The sequence below is a fragment of the Lithobates pipiens genome, unplaced genomic scaffold, assembly GCF_037356315.1.
Source record: "Lithobates pipiens isolate NorthernLeopardFrog02 unplaced genomic scaffold, aLitPip1_a1.2 Scaffold_30, whole genome shotgun sequence".
NCBI classification, from domain to species: Eukaryota; Metazoa; Chordata; class Amphibia; order Anura; family Ranidae; genus Lithobates; species Lithobates pipiens.
This window is the reverse complement of record NW_027507791.1, coordinates 98,234,900-98,259,393: the sequence shown is the minus strand read 5'-3', so window position 1 is coordinate 98,259,393 and position 24,494 is coordinate 98,234,900. Positions and strand designations below refer to the sequence as shown.

Here is a 24,494-nt window from a genome sequence, read left to right as displayed (position 1 = left end):
AGGGGAGGAAAGAGTTTAAACGGTTGGACAAAATTTTGATCCTAATCTTTATATCTATGTTGATGAGGGAAATAGCTCTAAAGTTGGTCCAGGAGGAGTGATCATGGTCCGGTTTCACTATGTTAGCGGTTAAAAGATCAGATGTAAAGACCTGGCCATCTTTAACAGAGTTGAACATTGCTGTCAGATGTGGGGCTATAACGTAAGGTAACTTCCTGTAGTAAAGTGCTGTATAGCCGTCCGGGCCAGATTGTTTACCTACTTTCAAGTCTTTAATGCATTAGAGGACTTCTGAGACTTGGATATCCTGGTCCATAAGGTTACAGATGAGCCTCAGTCAGTGTGAGGAGTGGTTCAAAAAATGATCAGTTTCCTGACTACATATCTGAGGTTGGGCTGAGTACAATGTTTCCCATTTATATACATCGATGCCCTATAAATTTTCTCTTTAATTGAAATAATTTACATAATGATGTATAAAGTGGAACTTAATGCAATACCTATACAACAATACTACAACAATATGTGAATATTTTAGAGATAAATAATGTGAGTTTTCAGCCTACACTTTTCTTGGTTTGGATAGACTGGGAAGGGTTACAGTCCTTGGCAAGTTTTTATTGCTGTGTGTTCATAAATTAGATATGTCCCCAGAGACACAACCGAAAGTGGCAATCCCAACAAAATGAGGGCCAGTTGCCACCAGAACAAGTATCATCAATGGACGATATAATCTCTACTGCTGTTCTGGTGACAGCTTTCCAATTTTGGATCTCCCCCTCTTCAGGTGACAGTGGTACCCAATACAACTAGTGAGGCTGGATCTTCCCAATGGCAAAACAGTCAGTACCAACATCTGATGAGGATCCAACCTTTCCCTACTCTATTTAAAGCTAAAGTTTTTGCTGAAATTATACCTTAAAGTAGTGATTCTCAACCAGGGTTCCGTGGAACCCTAGGGTTCCTCCTGAGGTTGCTAGGGGTTCCTTCAGCATTGGGCCATTTCTGCCTCTCAGATAAGTTCCCACCGACACCACTGGCCTTTTTAGCTATCTGTAAGGAGGTAATTCTTCCCAATGACCACAAGTGTAAGGACCATTATTCCCACTGACCATCACACTAATTTATCATGAATTGTAGATTTTTCATTTTTAGCAGGGGTTCCCCGAGACTGGAGAACTATCTCAAGGGTTCCTCTGTGTTGAATAGGTTGAGAAAGGCTGCCTTAAAGTAAAGCAAGTAGGTAAAATAATATGTTTTACTTGAGTATTTTTAAAGTTTGTAACATACCCTGTTTGATTGTTGAAAAGTGGATAATATGTGGAAGCAGTTGGAACAGCAAACAGGCAAGCCTCCTGTGAGGGCCTAGTCTTTGGGACATTTCAGAATTCCAGTGGCAGACACATGCAGCCCAGTAGATGCAAGGTATGTGACAGACTGGAGAATTACTTGTGGTTATTGGCCTGGTTAGCCCTGTTTAGGTGTAATACCAGACGCAGTCATTGCAAGTGCTTGTTTTTACACGTCAGTATTTTCCAGGATAAGGGAAAATCTTTGCGGCTGATGGGAACCTCTTCTCCAAAGAAAATAGAACAGACCTTTCACTACATCTGTTTGTTGGCTGTGTCAGGGAGAAAAAAAATCGCAACGTGTCCCTGAATTAGACCGCTTGTATGGAGAGTGGCAGATCTATCTTAGCTTTAATTCTCTGATGTGGAAATATATATATATATATATATATATATATATATATATATATATATAAACTATTAATAAACACAGTACTTAGACAACTAATACTGAGTATAATACTGTACCCAGTTGTTTGGTGTAAGCCAAACATATGCGTTGGTTGGACACACGTGTCCTGAATTACCACGTTGCAAACATGCCTAAAGATTTTAAGAATTTCCCAAAGGCAATAGGATTCATAACTGAGAGGATGTTGCTTACTTCCTCCTGAACATGCTTGTTACTTGGCTGTTATGCTGATCCACTGGCTGCAATATTTTTAATTACTGACTCGCAGAAAAGTTGTGGGTTAGAAAAGGCAGAAGACCTTATCTGTACACTTCTTGGAGAGTGTTCCAAAGAACTGAAGCAAGAGGGCCAGTATAAGTGCAAGGAATCATTCTCCGCAGCTATTACCTTTTGTACCACCACCCCCTCCCTTTAGAATGTAAGCTCTACAAGCAGGGCCCTCCTGTACTTTTTGTATTGTACTGTAATTGTGTTGCCCCCCACTACACATTGTAAAGCGCTACTTAAACTGTTGGCGCTATATAAATTGTGAATAATAATAATAATATTTTTGAAAGAAGTTAAAGTAGTATTAAATCCTTGTTCTAAAAGCAAGTTCTCTATTTACATGCATTTAATATCTTTAATAATGCCTTTATTATTCATATACTTTTATAGGTGTGAGTGCCATTTCTTATATAACAATATATCTCTATCTTCTAGGAGCAGTGCTCCCCTCTAAATCCCAATTCAATAGCTTGCACCCTCTCTCTCCTCCATGACTGCATAGAGAGCGTCTGTGAACAGCAATTTTCAAGTCTTGCCACAGATTCTCATTCGGATTTAGCTCTGGACTTTGACTGGGATATTCTAACACATGAATATGCTTTGATCTAAACCATTCCATTGTAGCTCTGGCTGTATGTTTATGGTCATTGTCCTGCTTGGAAGGTGAACCTCCGGCCCCAGTCTCAAGTCTTTTGCAGACTCTTTTTAATTTTTTTTCCATAACAGCAGTTGCATTTTTCAGTGGCTCCATTACTAGTGCTGCTTCAATGAAGCCACCACGGCTGCATTCGCACTGTCCCCTAAGGCACTGTATATTACCAAAAGTATTGGGATGCCTGCCTTTACATGCACATGAACATTAATGGTATCCCAGTCCGTAGGGTTCAATATTGAGTTGGCCCACCCTTTGCTGCTATAACAGCTTCAACTCCTCAGGGAAGGCTGTCCACAAGGTTTAGGAGTGTGACTATGGGAATGTTTGACCATTCTTCCAGAAGCAACATTTGTGAGGTCAGGCACTGATGTGGATGAGAAGGCCTGGCTCACAGTCTCCGCTCTAACTCATCCCAAAGGTGTTCTATCGGGTTGATGTCAGGACTCTGTGCAGGCCAATCAAGTTCCTCCACTCCAAATTCACTTATGTCTTTATGGGCCTTGCTTTGTGCACTGGTCCAAATCATTTGGTGGAGGGGGATTATGGTGTGGGGTTGTGTCTCAGAGGTTGTGCTTGGCTGTTTAGTTCCAGTGACGGGAACTCTTAAGGCATCAGCAGAAATTTTTGACAATTTCACGCTCATATGTTTGTGGGAACAGTTTGGGGATGGTCCCTTCCTGTTCCAACATAACTAGATGCCAGTGCACAAAGCAAGGTCCATAAGGACATCGATGAGCGAGTTTGGGGTGGAGGAACTTGACTGGTCTGCATGGAATCCTGACCTCATCCCAATAGAACACTTTTGGGATGAATCAGAGCGAAGACTGCGAGCCAGGCCTTCTCGTCCACATCAATGCTCTTCTGGAAGAATGGTCAAACATTCCCATAGACACACTCCTAAACCGTGGACAGCCTTCCCAGAAGAGTTGAAGCTGTTATAGCTGCAAAGGGTGGGCCAACTCAATATTGAACCCTATGAACTAAGAGTGGGATTCCATTAAAGTTCATGGGTGTGTAAAAGTAGGTGTACCAATACTTTTGGTAATATAGTGTATGTGCCTGCTGTACCAGGTACTTGTATGAGAAAGTCTCCTGTTCTTTTTTGTATTGCTTCCTTTGTGTGAAATCCCTGGAGTTCCTGCCAGGTCCTCTACTTTCCTGTTAAAAACTGACTACACTTAGCAGGAGAGCACCATGGTCAGTTCTCTAGCTATGCTGGGAACTCAGCCTGATCTCCTTCAATGAACTTGTCCTGACAACTAAAGGAAGCATTTTTAGAAAGAGATTAGAACACCTGTCAGTTTTTATTGCTTGCTGTGCCTCCGTTAGGGGGGTTCACCCTCTCTATTTTTCCTGTTTACCATTAAAAGTGAAAGTAAAAGAAAATCCCAAATTTTGGGTTGTCCCTAGAAAAGTAAGAAAGGGGAAATATTCCAATGGGGACACTAGTTCTGGTGACCTGGGGGTCCCCAAGGAATTCCCTAAATTTGAAGGGATTTCCTCTCACTTCCTGTTTTTGCTATGGGACAGGAAATGAAGGAAAATCTGCCCAATGGGACAAAGGGGGCAAACAATAAACAGACAGGGGTTATAACCCATCCTTTATCCAAAGTGGAATAAAAAAAATAAGTGTTGCCTATAGTTCTACTTTAAAGTGGAGGGCCACCCTAAAAAAAAAAAAAAAAAAATAGCATTAATAATATAAAAAAAAATTAAAAAGTGAATTTATTTTTACCAGAAACCCCGTTGCTAGGCAGTCTTCCTAATCTGCCTTTTCCTACTACGCAATGATCTTCAGTCTTCTCTCCTCCTCACGTTGTCTTCTGGGGAAGATGGCGCGGTGTGTTCTGGGAACTGTGTGTGTCCCAGAACACAGCGCACTCCATTCACAAAGCGCAGCGCGACTCGTGCATGCGCAGTAGGAAATGGACAGTGAAGCCACATCGCGGGCACCCTGGACAGGTAAGTATCCTTATTAAAAGTCAGTAGCTACAGTGTTTGTAGCTGCTGACTTTTAAAAATGTATTTTTTCCACTGGAACACCCCTTTAACTTTGGAGTTTAATAACACTTTAACAGGAGAAGTTTCATGTAACTGTCAATACAGGTTTTCGTTTAACAAGCTAATATAACAACGGTTAAGGTCAACGTATAATAACCCCTTCCCGCCAAGCGTATGCAGATATGCGGCCTCGGCTTTCAGGGAATATACTGCGATGATGCCCACAGCTGCAGGCATCATGCCGGTACTGTTTTTTAGAGTGGGCGATTGGCTATCCAGGGATAACAACCGATGTGGCTAAAACTGCTTGATTGTTATGCCAGAGAAGCGGGAGGGGACATCCCCCCTCCAACTGCTCTGACCGGGCCTCCTGTCCCACCGGGAGACCCGATCTTCTATCCGCCACTTCCAGCTGCTAGAGAGAGACTGGCACGAAGCTGGAAATGGCGGAGTCCCGGCCGAAAAATGTGAAACATGTTGTATTGATAAAGTCCGCCAGATTTTTGGACAGCAAAGGTTCGATGGGGCCCACACACGATCAAATTGTCCGACTGATTCGTTCCGTCGGACCTTTGCTGTCGAAAAGTCTGGTCGTGTGTATGTGGCATTAGTTAATTCTCCCTATTTTTTTTTGGGGGGGGGGGGGTTCAAGCTTCTTTGAGCCTTTTCAGGCTTTTTTGTGCTCATTCGTGCTTTTTCACCTATTTCGATTTTTAACTTAAGTTAAAGCTGCCTTTCTGCTCGAAAGCTCCTTTCAAAAACGTGAGTTTGGTGATTGTGTGTGGCCAAGTCCGTTCATTTGGAAAGTCCGTTGGAACTCCGCTGAAAGTCCATCAGAACTCCGCCGAAAGTCCGTTGGGAAGAACGTCGGACCTAGTCCATCGAAAAGTCCGGTCATGTGTACGCGGCATAAGAAGCTCAATAAAATCGTGCAAAAGAGCCCAAAAAAGTACAAGCTGCCTGTAAGAGCATATACCTGTACACTCCTGAAAAAGCCATAGTGTGCATGGACACATTGGCTAACATGAAGGAGAGCCAATGTGGAGCCGTAGGGGTTCAACACTTTTCTACTCTACCTTAAAAAAATTGCCTGTTCCCTTTTTTTTCTCACTTCCTCTCTTAGTGAATGCACACGATATAAGGGGAAAATCACGCCAATGGTTACAGGAATGACAGGAAAAAAAAAGTCTACAGAAGTTCCAATGCTTTTACACTTGGTCTAAGGGAAAAAAATGGTTGAAATAGTTATTTAACCACTTGCTGACCTGCTCATGGCAATATACGTCGTCAGAATGGCATGGGTGCGCAAAACCACGTACCCGTACGTCACTCCATAATCGGCGGTTAGCAGTCGCGTGCATGTCCCTCGGATCCCACGGACTCGATTTTTGCCAGTGGCCCACGACCGTGGCAAGGAGAGGCACAACGGGGAGATGCCTATGTAAACAAGTCATTTCCCTGTTCTGCTTAGCAACATGACCGGGATCTACTGCTCCCAGTGATCAGAAGCAGTGATCTCTGTCATCCCCCCTACAGTTAGAACACACCGAGGGAACTCTTGATCACCCCCAGTGTTTAACCCTTCCCTGCCAGTGACATTTACACAGCTATCAGTGCATTTTTATAGCACCGATCGCTTTATAAATATCAATGGTCCCAAAATAGTGTCAAAAGTGTCCGATCTGTCTGCTGAAATGTCGCAGTCATGATAAAAAGCTCAGATCGCAGCCATTACTAATAAAAAAAAAATTAATAATAAAAATGTCATAAATCTATCCCCTATTTTTTAGACGTTATAACTTTTGTGAAAAAACCAATCAATATAAGCTTATTGCGATTTTTTTTTTTTCCAAAAATATGTGGAAGAATACATATTGGCCTAAACTGAGGAAGAAATTTTTTTATATATATTTTTTGGGGGATATTTATCATAGCAAAAAGTAAAAAATCAAGCTTTTTTTTTTTTTTCAAAATTGTTGCTCTTTTTTTGTTTATAGCGCAAAAAATAAAAACTGCAGAGGTGATCAAATACCATGGGAAAAAAAGGACGTCAATTTTGTTTGGGTACAACGTCGCACGACCATGCAATTTTCATTTAAAGCGACGCAGTGCTGTATTGCAAAAAAGGGCTTGGTCAGGAAGGGGGTAAATCCTTCCAGGGCTGAAGTGGTTAATGATCAGGATGGCAACACTTTGTTTCATTTTATTGAATTATCAGTGCTGTAAATTAAATGCACCTGTTCGCTGTGATCGACAGATATCCATGTCTAAGGTCCACTAATTGGTATTTACATACAATAAAATCAGGACAATACATGTCGAGATTTTCAAGTGCGCTTTATTCACAGAAGATATAAAATCGGGGACCTTCGTGTACTTATTATACAAAGTGGAAGTTAAGCCCTGGGGTAAATGGGACCGTTTGGAAATGAACAGTGTGACACCTTTTGCATACTTCTAGACAAAAAAGGTGTCATTCCTTCCAGGCTAATTACACCCAGGGCAAACTGTTTCTTGCTTTTCACACAGAGTCTCATTTGCATGTGATCTGCAATGGGCTAAATATTTGTATAAACTGTTACAGCTAGAGGCAGCTACAGTTTAATATCTATGAAAATCATTCATTTAGCCCATGGGTGCTATTATTTTCTATAAAATATAGCTGAGTTAACTCCTAAGGAGACATTTTTTTTTATTACAATGGGCAAAAATGTTTAAAGTATTGCTCCTGTGAACTCTGCAGTGCATTTAAAAATAATAAATAATTAAAATAATAATTAAAAAATATGAAGTTAATTGGAATAGGATATGCATTTGTGATATACAGTATAACATATTTAATTATATATTTGTAATTGACCATTTAGGGGTTTGAACCCCAAAAGATTAGCTAAAACAAACAAAAAATGGTTGCATTCGTATTACTTTCCCTGGCTGCTTTCCTCTATTTTCACCTGGTGATCCTACCAGTAACATGTTCCTGTGCTTGAATGATAATGTATGAAAGAGCAGCATTGTCACCCTAGAACAGTGTTTTAGGACTACAGAACACCTCCTCCCCCTTTTTCATAACATTGGGGAGCTGTTTTGGAGACTACTGAGAACAATGATAGCAACAAAGATAGAAGCCCAGACAGAGGACAGAAAGTTATCCGCTCACACGATTTCTGGCAGGATCAACAGGTAACAGATGTTACAAATACGCTTCCAGTAGTGGAGGTTCACACTGGAAAAAATCCTGTAGCTGGTGACTTTTAACCACTTGCTTACTGGGCACTTAAACCCCCCCCGCGAACATGCTACACTGTACCCAAATACATTTTTATCATTTTTTTCCCCCACAAATAGAGCTTTCTTTTGGTGGTATTTGATCACCTCTGGTTTTTATTTTTTGTTAAAAAAATGTAAAAAGACCGAATTTTTAAAAAAATTAAATTTTTTTTATATTTTGTTAAAAAAAAATTGCAAACAGGTAATTTTTCTCCTTCATTGATGTACGCTGATGAGGGGGCACTGATTGGCACCCATAGATGACTGTTATGGGCACTGATGGGTGGCAATAACGGCCACTGATTGGTTACACTGATAGGTAGCACTGCTAGGTGGCACTGATTGGCACCACTGGTGGGCATTGATAGGTGGCACTAATGGTCATTGATAGGTAGCACTAATGGGCACTGTGGGCACTGGCAGGTGGCAATGGCAGGTTGCACTGAAGGGGTACTGTTGGCAAGAGGAGGCAGATGTGCCTCCTTCCTCTTCGTTCTTCCTCTAACTATTACAGTGCTTTCTGAGCCTCTAATCTGGAGCAAGTTTGCCGATCAGATGTTTTAACTAGACTCACTGCATGTTTGTTCTAGGTTAGTGTAATGTGTTGAAGTAAAAGAATTGGCATTACAGCCAGGAAACTAGCATTTTTAAGGTGCAACTGGTTTCTATCAGCACAGACTTTATTGGTGGCAGCACTAGCAGCCTATACTTCTACACTCGATGACCCCTTTCACACTGGGGCGGTTTTCACGTGCTTTAGCGCTAAAAATAGTGCCTGTAAAGTGCCTGAAAACTGCCTCCCATGCAGTCCCAGTGTGAAAGCCTGAGTGCTTTCACACTGAAGTGGTGCGTTTGCAGGACAGGAAAAAAAGTCCTGCAAGCAGCATCTTTGGGGCGGTACGGGAGCGGTGTATACCCCACTCCCGCACTGCCCTGCCCATTGAAATCAATGGGCAGCACTGCCAAAGCACCTGCAAAACGATTCAGCAGCAGCGCTTCTGGGGTGATTTTAACTGCTTTTAACCCCTTCTAGGGGGTTAAAAGCGCTCCCGCCAATGGTGACAAAGGGCCGCTTAAACAGCAGTAAAGCGCCGCTAAAACTAACAACACTTTACGGCTGACGTCCCACCGCCCCGTGTGAAAGTAGCCTATATTATACTTCTAATCTTGTTTATTGGCCCTCTTACTCTCCTAAATGAGCTTGCTTTAATCCCTGAATGGATTTTTGATTTATCACCTCTAATGACCTTATGCTGAATCATAAAATAATAGCAAGGTGCAAAATTTTAAATATCAATGGTGACTTTCCACTTTTCATTATTTAAAATTTAACTCATTGAGAAGCATTGTTGTAAAATTCCATCTTTTTAAAGGCTAAATAATGTGCTATTTTACAGTTTACAGTGTTGCTTGAGATGGATAAAGAGTAGCAGGCTAATGTTGATGCACAGGGCCATAAAGGGGCCTACAATGTGCAGAGCCTGCGTAATGACTTTTCCAGGATTTGCTGCAGCTGCAAACAGCCCCCCATTAGGAAGCATTAGAAGAGGCGGCTACACGTGGTTGTGCGTCAAAGGTTGTGTAAAGCCGGCCATAGATGGATCGAAAATTCAGCTGGTTCAACAGGAACTGACCGAAATTTCAATCTGTCTATGGGCAGGCTGGTTGTACTGAAGTTGATCCATTGATTGACTTCAGAGCAACCAGAGTGTCAGGTTTTTGTTTCACCTGATCACTGCCGGTGGCTATAGCCTGCAGCAGTAATCATTGAATTTTGCCGGTCGAAAAGGCTTCCCGCTGGCAGAACACAATAGCACAATAGGTTGGTTGAATAGTTGAAGGAAAGAAAATTTCTAAATGTATGGCCTGCTTTAAGCACCCACATGTGCATAAAGGTATGCTCTGAACGCACATGGTGTGTATTCGGATCAAAAGTCAGTGTGCGCATGTGGGTGGCTTTACACCTGAAACCACAAAACAAAGAGAGGGCCCACCGACCTAGTACATTATCCCAGAAAACATTTATTGTTCTATAAAGTGGTATTATACTCACAGAATGACGGTTGCATCAAAGCTCATCACAAAGAACAGCACCAGCCAGTCCACAGTACATCATAACATGTGACAAGACAAATGGAGATCCAATAGTCTAACGTGTTTCGAGGACTAGCCTCTTCCTCAGGGCCACAGTGGCACTTCTCCAGAAAAAATAATGTTACACACTATGACAGCGCTTTGCTCGTAGCAAATAAAGCATTAGGAAGGGCACTCATTTTGTCCAGAATTTCTGTTTTAAAAGAAAATCTGTCATGGGGGGAAGTATCAAGTCTGCCATTGCTAACCTCTCCAGTCTGAGCTATTAATAGGATAATTAGTTGCGCGATGACTTTGTGCTTGATAAAGTCGTCCATAGATGGATTGATCCATGTATGGGCAGCTTGGTTGTACCCAAGTCAATTCATCGACTTGGGTACAACCATCATGTCAGATTTTTAACATGTGATTACTGCCAGTGGCTTTAGCCATTAGCAATAATCAGCGCGTTCTGCCGGCCTGGAAGGCTCCCTGCTAGAAGAATACAATAGCGATGCAAGAGGGGTTCCCCCCGTCAACACTGACAGTGTTGATAAGGGAATCAAGTGATCTTCTTTCCTTCCACCTGCGTTGAACAAAGGAATCTCCACTGAAAGGCTATTTTATTTAATAACTGTTGCAAGCTGCTTTCATCCAATAGCAATTCTTTTAACAGATTTTTGTGGAACCCAGTGGTGCTTTCAGGGTCACCCGGGGCTTCATTTTTTTCTGATCCAGCAGGAATCAGCTGAAATGTGAGCTGTCTGTGGCCAGCTTTAGGCTCCATGCACACTGAAGCTCAAAAAAGCTTTTTCTGGAAGCCAGATTGCTGGCAGAAAACACTGGTTGAAAAACTTGCTTTTAACAGCATTTTGTACTAGCGTTTATGAGCGTTTATTAGCGTTAATACACAGAGGACACTCCAAAAATCCCACAGTGCATTCCAAACTCCCACAATGCATTGAAAAAATAGAATGCCGAACACTAATTAACTCGTGTTTATGAGCGTTTGTCATTTTTTGGTGGTGAAAAACGGCACTTTGAACGTAAATTTCTGGCGTTTAGCAAAAGGCCCATAAACTCCACTGCTCATTAAAGCTAAAAAACGTCCATGTGTGCATGGACACATAGGCTAACATAGAGTGGCGTTTATGGGCTTTTAAAAAAAAACGCCCAAACTCCAATAAACTGCAGTTTATGAGCTCTAGTGTGCATGGAGCCTTAGAGGAACAGAGACGGGCATTACTCTGATAACACAGCCAATCCAAAATCTTGAAATACTGCGTTGTGGTAATTATCTCATATAAAGCCACACTTCTCCAGTTTTTTTGGATTGAACATATTTTCCTTAATTCTAAGGTAATAAAACTACTTTGCTCTTTAAAATACTTCCTTGGGTCAAACAGTCAATTTGTTGAAGATATCTTTACCTCATTGGCTAGATTAGGAAAAAAGAACATTTTGTTTTATAAAATGCCATCATGTGCAAAAGCGTATCTGTTTTATGCCACTTGCTGTGATATATCCTCCCATAACCCGGACTCTTCTTGATGGCCTGAGGCAATGCTATGTATTACTATTAACCGCAGTGAAAGTGACTCAACCAGTTTTGAGAATTGTTATGCCCAAGTACTCATCTCCACCATGTCTTACGGAATACTAATATATATCACCTGCCAGGGAGCATGACTTCATTTACACTACATCCTAGCAACTGGTTACACCAGGACCCATAGCAACCAATAGAATTCTAGCTTTTTAGCAAGGTTAAGCTGGCCATACAATTTTCTTGTTCAATTTCCTTTAGATTTACCTTCTACTATGTAGTGCAAGGGCCTGACTGATTGCATACACATTGAAAGTGTTTAGGTTTGGTTTATATGTTTATGTGTTTTTTTTTAAATCTAAAGGAAAAATTGCACAAGATAATTGTATAATGTATGGCCAACCTTAGACAGCAGTTAGTATGATCATTAAAGTGTGCATCTGAGTAAATAAAAAAACATATTGAGTACATCTCTCTAAACAGTCTGTTACATATATTAACATTGTTTATCCCTTTTAAAAATGCTGCAAGTATTGGATATGTACCTGTTGACCATACCAGAAGACCCAGTAAACTCCTAACCTCCTGTTCAGGTAGACAGCATAATGCCTGAACTGGATTGAAATTCCAACTAGCATGGTCAGCCCTGTCTGCTGACCATGCTGATCAGTAGGAACTGCTTTCCCAACAGCTGCCCCTGAACAATTTTACAAGCTTGGTAATGATGTCATAATCGTAATAAAATAGAATCTGCTCATAAACAAAATCCAATACCTCATAATATGATTGCAGAACGTTGTGCTGAGCTGCAAACACTACTGAACCAACAGACACTCTGACTTCGGGATAAAACTCCTACTTCATTTTACCAGGACAGCCCTTGGTGAGAGTCTTTCGCCATAGACTCCCCTTAACTTTAATACCCACAATTCAGTTTCCTTCTGGTAATGTAATACACAATCCAAAGAGGTTTCTAAGCCCCTGTACACACGGTCGGAGATTTCCACAACCAAATCCGTCGGATTTTGTCCGTCAGATTTAGTCTGACGGATTGTGTCCAAAACTGTTGCATACACACGGTCGGACTAAGTTGTCGAAAAATCCGATCTTTCAGAAAGTGATGACGTAATTTCGTTACGATGGGACTAGATTCAGGCTAGTAGCCAATAGCTTTGATGTAGGAATTTGATCTGAGCATGCGTGGCACTTGGTCCGATCAAAATTCTCTACACATGATCGGATTACGTCCGACCGGCCCAGTTGGTCGGGAAATATTTCCAACATGTTGGAAAATTGGGTCCGACGGAGATTCGGACGGAATCAGTCCGATGCATACCACACACAGTCAGATTATCTGATGACACGGTCCGATAAAACGCATTCCGACGGATTCTCCGACCGTGTGTACGCGGCATAAGACATTTCATAGCTTTTACTCAAATCTTTATAATATTCCTACCAAATACTCAACCATGGACCCCACAACTTTTCATCAAAAAGTGTGTCAATATGTACTAGATACACCCCTGCCCCTGTTACCATTGAAAACAGCAGAAAACCTGGAGCAAGACTTTACACTGGAGGAAATTGAGGGGGCTTTTTCCTCTCTGGTCCCTGGGAAAAACCTGGGACCAGACGAATTCGCACCTTATTTTTATAAGACTTACAAAACTCCTCTCTCTCCCATCCTGATGAAGACCTAAAACTCTATCAAAATGTCTCAACCCTTCGCTACACAAGGGATGGAAGCTCATATTTCTGTCATCCCAAAACCCAATAAAGATCCCACGATTTGTGCTAATTATCGCCCAATTTCTCTCACAAACATAGACCTACACTTCTACTCCAAAATGATTGCACTAGGCTCACCCCAGCACTCCCAGCCACTATACATTTAGATCAAGTCGGCTTTACCTTGGGCAGCAAGGTTCAAGATAACACTTTGAAGACCCCTACCTATTTGGAATATGCTCAGAGATGCTCCATCCTGCAGATGTTAAAAGGGCATTCGACAGGGTGAGATGATGCTTCCTGGAAGAGACACTGGGGATTGGCCCCTGATTTCTGCTAAGGATCATGGCTTATACAATTGCCTGAATGCTAGGGTACAAACAAATGGCATACTCTCTGATTCTATTGCCATTTTGAATGACAGCAGACAGGGGTGCCCTTTGTCATCTCCCAATTTCTGCATTTTGGTTATGGAACATTTAACTACGGCCATTTGTACCAACCCCAATATACAGGATATTAGTGTGTCAAGGAACACAAAAGATGTCAGTCTATACAGATGAACTTTTATTTTATTTTTTTTGCATATTTCTCACACTTAAATGATTCAGGTCATCAAACTAATTTTCATATTACACAAAGATAACCTGAGTAAATCCAAGATGTGTTTTTTTAATTATTGCTTCATTTATTAAGGGAAAAAACTGTTCAAACCTGCCTGGCATGTGAAAAAGTAATTGCCATCTCCCATGCTGAATCATGAATGAACTGTGATTAACCACAATTTTTTGGAAAGCTAAGTTAAATTTCACTTGCCACACCCAGGTCTGGTTACTGCCAGACCTGTTTAATCAAAAAATCACTTAAATAGGAGTGGCCGGCCAACCAAAATGGCTCCAAGACCACGACGACGACTCATCCAGAAGGTCATAAAAGAACCAAGAACAACATCTAAAGAATTGCAGGCCTCACTTGCCTCAGGTAAGATCAGTGTTCATGATTCAAAAATAAGAAAGAGACTGGGCAAAAATAGCATCCATGGGAGAGTTCCAAGGCTAAAGCCACTGCTGACCAAAAAGAACACAAAGGCTCAACTCACATTTACCAAAAAAGATCTTGATTATCCCCAAGACTTTTAGACAAATATTCTGTGGACTAATGAGACAAAGATTTAACTTTTTGTAAGGTGTGCATCCCATTACATCTGGCACAAAACGAATACAGAATTTCATAACAAGAACATCATACCAACAGTCAGATATGGTAGTGGTAGCATGATGGTCTGGGGCTGCTTTGCAGCTTCAGGACCTGGACGATTTACCATAATTGATGAGTTCTAAGCTCTACCAGAAAATCCTAAAGGAGAATGTCCGGCCATCAGTTTGTGACCTCAAGCTCAAGTCAGGGCCGTTTTTAAGGCAGGGCAAAAGGGGCAGCTGCCCTGGGCCCTGTCATTGTTGTGGGGCCCAAAGCAGCTGCCTCATACTCGGCAACTATCCTGGTTTAAATTCCCTCGTAACTTGAGGTTTTAGTCCTGTGCTGTGTCCCAATATCTCAGTGTGAAGTGTTGCAACTAATGCTTCCCAGCTCTGCCCTATTGTTTAGTAAAGATGACTCACCTGCAGACCCCGTGTTTATATGTAAATGATCGGCATTCATATGTAAATAGCGGCGACACTCATATGTAAATAGGAGATATCATGCCGCCCCCCCCCCCCCCGAGGTCATGACCACTGTAATCTCTAGCAACCAATCAGCAAGCAGAAATCATGTGCCGTAACCTCTAGCAACTAATCAGTGAGTTGTAATGTGTGCTGTAACCTCTAGCAACCAGTCAGTGAGCGGTAATGATATACTGTAACCTCTGGCAACCAATTGCAATAGCTGCTTGATCTGATTCAGTAAATTGATTTTGAGTCTAGCTGCTATTTATTGTATGTCTCAGAGCAGGTGGAGAGCAAAACTGCATTGGGGGGGGCCCAAGAAAAGTTTTGCCCAGGGTCCAGTCAATATTAAAGACGGCCCTGGCTCAAGTGCACTTGGTTTATGCAGCAGGACAATGATCCGAAACACAATAGCAAGTCCACCTCCAAAGGGTTCAAATAAAGCAAAATGTAGGCTTTGGAGTGGCCTAGTCAAAGCCCGGACTTAAATATAATTGAGATGCTGTATCCTGACCTTACACAGGCCGCTCATGTTGGAAAACCCTCCAATGTGGCTGAATTAAAACAATTCTGCAAAGAAGAGTGGGCCAACACTGCTCCACAGCAATGTGAAAGACTCATTGCCAGTTATCATAAATGCTTAATTGTAGTTATTAGGTTTAGGGGGCAATTACTTTTTCACATAAAGCCAGGCAGGTTTGGAAAGCTTTTTTGCCTTATTAAAGGAAACAATCATTTAAAAACTGCATTTTGTATTTACTTGGGTTATCTTTGTGTAATAATAAAATTAGTTTGATGATCTGAGTCATTTAAATGTGACAAATGTCCAAAAAAAATCAAAATCAGAAGGGGCAAATACTTTTTTCACAGCATTGTATGTGTGTGACTACAACAGGTTTTCTGGCTTCAACGTGTATAATGCCGCGTACACACGGCCGGACTTTTCTACAGCAAAGGTCTGATGGAACAAATGCGTCGGACAATTGGATCGTGTGTGGGCTTCATCGGACCTTTGCTGTCAAAAAATCAGATGGACTTTAGATTTAAAACATGTTTCAAATCTTTCCGATAGACTCAAGTCCAGTCAAAAAATCTATTCGTCTGTATGCTAGTCTGACAGACGGAAACCGATGCTAGGGCAGCTATTGGCTACTGGCTATGAACTTCCTTATTCTAGTCCGGTCGTAAGTCATCACGGTCGATTCCGTCGGACTTTGGTGTGATTGTGTGTGGCCAAGTCCGTTCATTCGGAAAGTCCGCCGAAAGTCTGGGAAGACCGTCGGACCTAGTCTGCCGGAAAGTCCGGTCGTGTGTACACGGCATTAGTCACAGACCCAGAACAAGCACATAGTAAATTAAGGAAAGTTGGAGAAAACTAAGAATTACTTTTATCTATACATGAAGTCAGTGACTTGAAGAAACCCTGTTGACAAGACCATTTGTTTCAACAACAATCATCCAATAAGATTATACAATATGTGCATTTTACATATTGTATACATATTATTTACCTGTAAAAGCCTCCTTCCTTTAGATATCCAAAAGCCCTGAGACTCTTGCTGGGTGCCGCCATCTTTTTACATGTGATGTCTGGAGCCCTAGCAGTTTTGGAGTCTTCACTCGTGGGACACTCCTATAGTATTCCCCTTCAGGAGAGAGGGGTGGAGAAGCGGACATTGCCTTGCAAGGAAGGAGGAGCTGTGCTTACGCTGCAAGGGTTAAATGTTTGTTAGGTCCAGGGGTAGAGGAATAAGTTGTAATACAAAGTTAATTCTTCACTCTGGCAAGCTTCCACCACAATGTGTGACCAGTCCATCAAAGCCACTTTTCTTCACTAGTTGCATCACATACAGTACAGGACCAGCATTCCTATACTGTAAGTGATGACAGTAAGGGCCCGCTCACATTCAGGAGCTTTAGAGAGAGTGACAGTTTCTGGGGAAGCTAGGGATAGGGTGAGTATTACTGTACATCGTATTCCTCTACACCTAGACAAAATGAGCATTTAATCAGTATTTAACCGTTGCAGTGGATGGGGTGTCCTACTGCAATGGAAATGTGTAGTTTACTATCCTGGGGTTCATCTTTAGCTTTTCTTTGCCACAATTACAGTCTTTAGTATGGTACAGATTAACTACTTCAGCTCCGGACCAATTGACAGCCTAAGGACCAGAGGTCTTTTTACAATTTCGCACTGCACTGCTTTAACTGGTAATTGCGCGGTCACGCAATGTTGTATCCAAACGAAATTTGCGTCCTTTTCTTCCCACTAATAGAGCTTTCTTTTGATGGTATTTGATTGCCTCTGCGATTTTTATTTTTTTACGATATAAATGGAAAAAGACCGAAAATTTCGAGAAAAAAATATATTTTCTACTTTTTGTTATAAGAAAAATCGAATAAACTCAATTTTAGTCATACATTTAGGGCAAAATTTATTCAGCCACATGTCTTTACAAAAAAAAAATGTCAATAAGCGTATATTTATTGGTTAGCGTCTACAAACTAGAGTACATTTTCTGGAATTTACACAGCTTTTAATTTATAACTCTCATTTCTTGAGGTGCTAAAATGGCAGGGCAGTACAACCCTCCCCCCCCCCAAATGACCCCATTTTGGAAAGTAGACACCCCAAGGAAATTGCTGAGGGGCATGTTGAGCCCATTGAATTTTTTTTTTTTGTCCCAAGTGATTGAATAATGACACAAAAAAAAAAAAGTTTACAAAAAGTTGTCACTAAATGATATATTCCTCACACATGCCATAGTTATATGTAGAATTGCACCCCAAAATATATTCTGCTGCTTCTCCTGAGTACGGGGATACCACATATGTGGGACTTTTTGGGAGTCTAACCGCGTACGGCACCCCGAAAACCAATCACTTCCTTCAGGATTTCTAAGGGTGCAAATTTTTGATTTCACTCCTCACTACCTATCACAGTTTCAAAGGCCATAAAATACCAAAATAGCACAAAACCCCCCCCAAATGACCCCATTTTGGAAAGTAGACACCCCAAGCTATTTACTGAGAGGCATGTTGAGTCCATGAAATATTTTATATTTTGCCACAATTTGCAGGAATATTAATTCTTTTTTTTTTTTTTGCACAAAGTTATCACTAAATGATATATTGCTCACACATGCTAAGGGCATAAGTGAAATTACACCCCAAAATAAATTCTGCTGCTTCTCCCGAGTACGGGGATACCACATGTGGGGGACTTTTTGGGAGTCAAGCCACGTACGGGACCCCGAAAACCAAGCACTGCCTTCCGGATTTAAATATAAAACGCTACAAAAAAAACTGTTAGCGATCGCAGGGATCAGGCCTGACTCTGCGAACACTGCAGTTATGTGTTTAGTGTTTTGTAAGTGACAGTGATCGATCGATACTGCACTTGGGTGGGCTGGGCGGAGGGGCAAAACGCAGGTGCCAGCAGGTATCTAGGCTGATCCCGCTAACAATGCATTTTTTTGGAACCCTAAACTGCTGGGGACGCTAGTATAGATCTGATCAGATCAGATATTGATCTGTTCAGATTCTATACCACTACGGGAGGTGTATGCTTTGCACGTGGGTGTTAGCGGTACTGGCACTAATCTAGCGCTGCCTGGGGTGACGCAGACCCTGACCCTAAAACCTAATTGATATCACCCGCCGGGTGATCAGGGGGTTAAACCTTTATTGGGTAATAAATGGTGGGTGCCCTGATGCTATAAAAAGCAAACTAACCAGAGTCACCCGTAACACTTATACCGTGATCACTGGTGAAAGGATTAACTAGGGGCAATCAGGGGGTTAAAATCTTTATTAGGCAGTGAATGGGGGTCCCTGGCGCTATATAAAAACCCGACGGGGAACCTAAATAACTAACTGGCTAACCAGCGTCACCAGTGGCACTTATACGGTGATCGCTGGTAAAAGGGTTAACTAGGGGCAATCGGGGAGTTAAAACCATTATTGGGTAGTATATGGGGGTACCTAGCGCTATAAAAACCTGGCAGTGAACCTAAAAAAATAACTAGCTACCTAGCGGCACTAGTGACACTAATGCAGCGATCAGAAAAATTATCGCTTAGTGACACGGGTGAAAGGGTTAACTAGGGGCAATCAGGGGGTTAAAAACATTATTGGGTAGTATATCGGGGTACCTAGCGCTATAAAAACCTGGCGGTGAACCTAAAAAAATAACTAGCTACTTAGCGGCACCAGTGACACTAATGCAGCGATCAGAAAAACGATCGCTTAGTGACACTGGCAAAAGGGGGTGAAAAGGTTAATTAGGGGCAATCAGGGGGTTAAAACCGTTATTGGGTAGTATATCGGGGTACCTAGCGCTATAAAAACCTGGCGGTAAACCTAAAAAAATAACTAGCTGCCTAGCGACACCAGTGACACTAATGCAGCGATCAGAAAAACGATCGCTTAGTGACACTGGCAAAATGGGGTGAAAGGGTTAACTCTAGGGGCAATCAGGGGGTTAAACCTTTATTGGGGGGTGGTAGGGTGCTACCCTGGACCTAACACTAACTGCCCTGACAGTTTTTACTTTTACAACTGACACTGAATGCAGTGTTTAGAAAATAAATGATCACTGCAATCAGTGACACTGTGACTGGGAGGGGGAGGGGGGGTTGTGTGCCTATGTGTACCTACATGTCAGTGTAGTGTTGGTGCACACTTACTTTCACTCTTCTCTTCGTAGTCCGGTCAAAAAAACCCCCCCGGGGACAATGACATCACTTCCTCCCTGCCTGTGTTTACTATACACGGCGGGGGAAGCTTCTCATTCGCCAGGAGCGATAGAGAGGGGATGGCCAGAAACCAACGACCATCCCCTCATCCCGGATCGCTCCTGAAGCGAAACGGACCGCCGCATCCAGCGGGAGGGGGTCCGATCGGACCCCCCACCCGCTGGAAGGCAAGCACGTACATGTACGTGCTTGTGCCTGTCCGTGCCATTCTGATGACGTACATTGGCATGCGGCGGTCCTTAAGTGGTTAAAGAAGATGACCTTTTGTCTTTGACTGGTACATTCACATGTTTTCCAAGGCAAATCCAACCTAAATGTTTTTTTGTTTTTTTTAAAGTAATCTGATTTCAGGACTATAGACACTACATTAGTCAACACCACATCCTGTAGCTCCCAAGTCAGAAGAAAAGACACAAATTGACCACACTAGAATGGATCTTTTTTGTGTATGGTCAGCAACAAACAGGAATGAGTTAAATCCTAAGGGGTATGGCAGGATCACTGGGCATTTTATTACTTTACAACATTTGCTAGAGCCGATTTATACCTTTCCAGTGTGGTGTGTCACTTTGCGGTAATATGTACATATTTTTTTCAAATTGCACCCCAAGACACTCCAAAGCCAATACATTTCAGCACACTGTAATGCACTGTTGTGCATTGTGGTGCACTACATTGCCAAAAATGGAGTATGTCTATTTTTTTTGGTATGTTGCCAAACTATTCATTTGAATGGGCTACTTTAACACAGAGGGGTTGATTTACTAAAACTAGAGAGTTCAAAATCCGGTGCATCTCTGCATAGAAACTAATCAGCTTCCAAGTTTTATTATCAAAGCTTAATTGAACAAACTGACGTTGGAAGCTGATTGGCTCCCATGCACAGATGCACCAGATTTTGCACTCTCCAGTTTTAATAAATCAACCCCAATGTGCACACATGTAAATAATGCATTAACACATTTGCATTAATGCTTTGCACCAGGATGCCAAGGTTTTAATGGGCCCTTGGAGAATGCAGAGACTGGTCTGAGATTACATAGCTACTAGGTAAAGTGGTCCCCAACTTTTCAGGCCAGGGTTAACATGCACTTTAACTGATCAGCTATTAACCATTTAAATGAGTGCTCCCACATATTCTTGCATTTGTTTCCTGCAGCCATCTAAAAGGGAGAAATTTGCATAAAAATTATCAAGTCTCAGTCAAACAAAGCTCACATATGGTAATCCATATTATGATAAGTTTTCACATTGTAATGAAGGATCCCATTTAACTAGCTTGAGTTTCGCTATTATCCATCTACAAGTTTTGCCTTTCTCTAGACCAAATCTGTGAGAGGTTGAACTTGATAATAGATGGTTTTCATTCATGCTCATTAAAGTGGAAGTAAAGCCTCCTATCGTTTTCAGTCAAGGAAGCCGCCATCTTGGCCTCTAATGATTCTTCAACTGCCATAATGCTGCACATGCCATTGGATGGTTTGAAAGTTTGGTTGAGAGCACAACCAATGTGAAAGTTAGCATTTCCGGCATGCCGGGAATGTAATTGTTTTTTGAAACTGGGTTTACTCTCGCTTTAACTGTGTCACATGTTTTACCTTTAAACTTGTCCTTTCTGGTACCATTTACTAATTCTGCATAGTTATATATCAGACCAAAAGGAGAGGGAAGTAGCATTACTTTAGTTTATTATTTCCAAAATATGGATATGTCCTAGTATGTCACTGAATTTAGAACAACACCGGATATTTTCCAAGGATCAAGTCTATTACACGCATTAATGGTGTCCTCATATGCAAAGCACATAAGTGTATATGTATACTAGTCCGTTTTTCCTTAATGCCATCTTGATTGGATTTGAGGTTAGACTTTAATGTTTCCCCTTTTGATTTCAAAAATATTCAAAATATGATTTTAACATCTTTATTTCTATCCCTTCACAGGTTGGAAAGACTGGTTGATGTATTACGGAAAAAGGTTGGAGCTGGCAATGTTCGTACAGTCCTTTGATTGCCATTCCTGAACATATGATAACCCTGCTGCCACAGCATTACACTGCCAGAGACATAGAAGTTGTGGACAAGCTCAGCAAATATGAAGTGATGGGTAAAGGGGAGGATTTTTTTTTCCGCACAACTAAGTTTACAAAGAACGTTTATACGTCTATAGAAAGGGGACAAGGAGACCTTTTTCAGACCCTCTGTTCTTGTACACTGAACAAACACTGCCACTGCACACCTCACTACTAAGCCACCTGAACCTGTTGCTCATCCACACCTCTTGTCTGCAGCTATAGAAATACCAGTTGTAATAAAAGTTTTCCCTCACTGAGATTTTGATAACATCACAAACATTTTTCTGTTTAAAGACACTTATTGGTAAGTAGAAGAAGACCCTCCGTGTTGGGAACAGAAACACTTTCAGTTCCAGAGTAGAAACTACAGAGAAGGTCTTTAGAGGAAACAAGAGTCAGATGTTTACCCCTTGTGAAACCATTGAGTGGAGGTCCCATGCATCCATTTGTAGGTTCTGCATAAGATATATACATATGTTATAAGACTGGGAGTGGAGTCTTAATAAACAAAATTCACACATGAGCAATTGTGACTACACATCCTTTACTTGTGCAAATTGCAAAGAATGCTATATTAAATGATGATCCACATGTTTTGGAGAAGCCTACAAAACTGTATGAAGTGTATCACTATAGTAATTTCATAATTCTATATTAAATCCTGTCCTTGCAACATATTAAAGGCAATACATTGGTTGGTCCTAGGTAAATAGTTGTATTAATATGTTATAACACTTATAACATTTCCTGCATCTTTGGTGTTGTATTCTTTAATTTTATTCATAATAGCACCTCATTTAAAGCTGAATTTCACACCACCCCCTATTCCCTTATAACAAATTGTTGGTATACAAAAAAAAATCCTATCTAAATCCCCTTTTTACTCATCCAAATCCATGTGCTATACACCAGAGTAAATTAAGTAATAGGAAAAATGGACTTTAACCACTAGGCGTCTGCTCTATAGCCGAAAGATGGCTACAGCACGGCATCCAATTTCCAGGAGGGCATCCCTTGGACACAGCCAATCACAGACCGCGCTAAATGGCTGCTGTGATTGGCCATTTAGCATGATCTGAGTGTTCAATGAGAGATGATCTCATATGTAAACATATGAGATCATCTCTTATCGCTGGCTCTCCCTCCTCACACAGAGACAGCGTGTGAGGAGGGAGAGCTTCCTGCTGCAGTGTCAGTGAGTGTAAAAAAAAAAATAGTAGCTACAGTGCCCACAGTACCTGTCAGTGCCATCTGTCCCCAGTGCCACATATAAGTGCCATCTGTCATCAGTGCCACATCAGTGGCACGTGTCATCAGTGCCACCTATTAGTGCCATCTGTCATCAGTGTCACATATTAGTGCCATCTGTCATCACTGCCATGTATTAGTGTCATCTGTTATCAGTGCCACATATTAGTGCCATGTGTCATCAGTGCCACATATTAGTGCCATCTGTCATCAGTGTCCCGTGTCATCAGTGACACGTATAAGTGCCATCTGCCATCAGTGCCACCTGTCAGTGTCACGTGCCATCTATTATCAGTGTCACGTGTCATCAGTGCTGCGTATTAGTGCCATCTGTCATCAGTGTCACATGTCATCAGAGCCACGTATTAGTGACATCTGTCATCAATACCACATATTAGTGCCACCTGTCATCAGTGCCATCTTTCTTCAGTGTCACGTTCATTAGTGCCATCTGTCATCAGTGCCACATCAGTGTCACATGCCATCTGTCAGTGCCACGTGTCATTGTCCTGGTGCTCCAGGGCCTTCAAAAGTGTAATAGGTAGTCAACAAGTTAGATGTGTAATTTATGCTCCTAGAACGGTGCTCCCTGCATGTTGGGTCTCTCTGTGTGGCTAGGCTGTGAAAAAGTCCCACACATGTAGTATGGTAATATTCAGGAGGAGTAGCAGAATGTATTTTGGGGTTTCATTTGTGGTATACACATGCCATGTGGGAGAAATAATCTATTAAAATTACAATTTTGTGGAAAAAAAATAAAATAAAACAATCGTAATTTTGCAAAGAATTGTGGGAAAAAAATTACAACATCAAAAACCTCACCATGCCTCTTACTAAATACCTTGGAATGTCTACTTTCAAAAAAGGGGTCATTCGGGGGGTATTTGTACTTTCCTTGCTTGTTTGGGTCACAAGAATTGAGATAGGCCACCAGCACATCAGGTGTGATCAATTTTTTATGATTTGCACCATAGCTTGCAGACTTTCTAACTTTCACACAGACCAAATAATATCCACTAATTTGGGTTATTTTTACCAAAGATGTGTTGTAGTATAAATTGTGGACAACATGTATGAAGAAACATTTATAATTTGCAAAATGTTATCACAGAAACTAAGAAAAAGGCGTTTTTTTTTCCAAATTTTCAGCATTTTTTCATTCATAGCGCCAAAAATAAAAAAAAACCAGAGGTGATCAAATACCACAAAAAGAAAGCTCTAGTTGTATGAAGAAAAGGACAAAAAAAATCATTTGTGTACAGTATTACACGACTGAGTAATTGTCATTCAAAGTGTGAGTCTGGGCGGGGGGGGGGGGGGGGGGGTTTAAGTGTCCAGTTGTCAAGTGGTTAATGGCACGTATAAAGAAAAATATAACAAATGTTTTAATAGTTCACATAAATTACAAATGTATACAGTATACATTTAATAAAACACACAATTCTGT

The 24,494-nt window shown here is 41.4% G+C and overlaps 1 protein-coding gene across 5 annotated transcripts in view; it reads left to right on the top strand.

Annotated features, from left to right (window-relative positions):
• The window catches only part of MIPOL1 (mirror-image polydactyly 1), a 693,631-nt gene extending 671,309 nt beyond the window's left edge, over window positions 1–22,322 (top strand). For all 5 annotated transcript variants that reach the window (XM_077464676.1, XM_077464680.1, XM_077464677.1 and 2 more), the window contains one exon: window positions 21,669–22,322. In XM_077464676.1, the coding sequence (XP_077320802.1) occupies window positions 21,669–21,735 (67 nt within the window). In that variant the 3' untranslated portion in view covers window positions 21,736–22,322. The remainder of the gene's footprint in view (window positions 1–21,668) is intronic.
• Window positions 22,323–24,494: the final 2,172 nt, after the last annotated feature.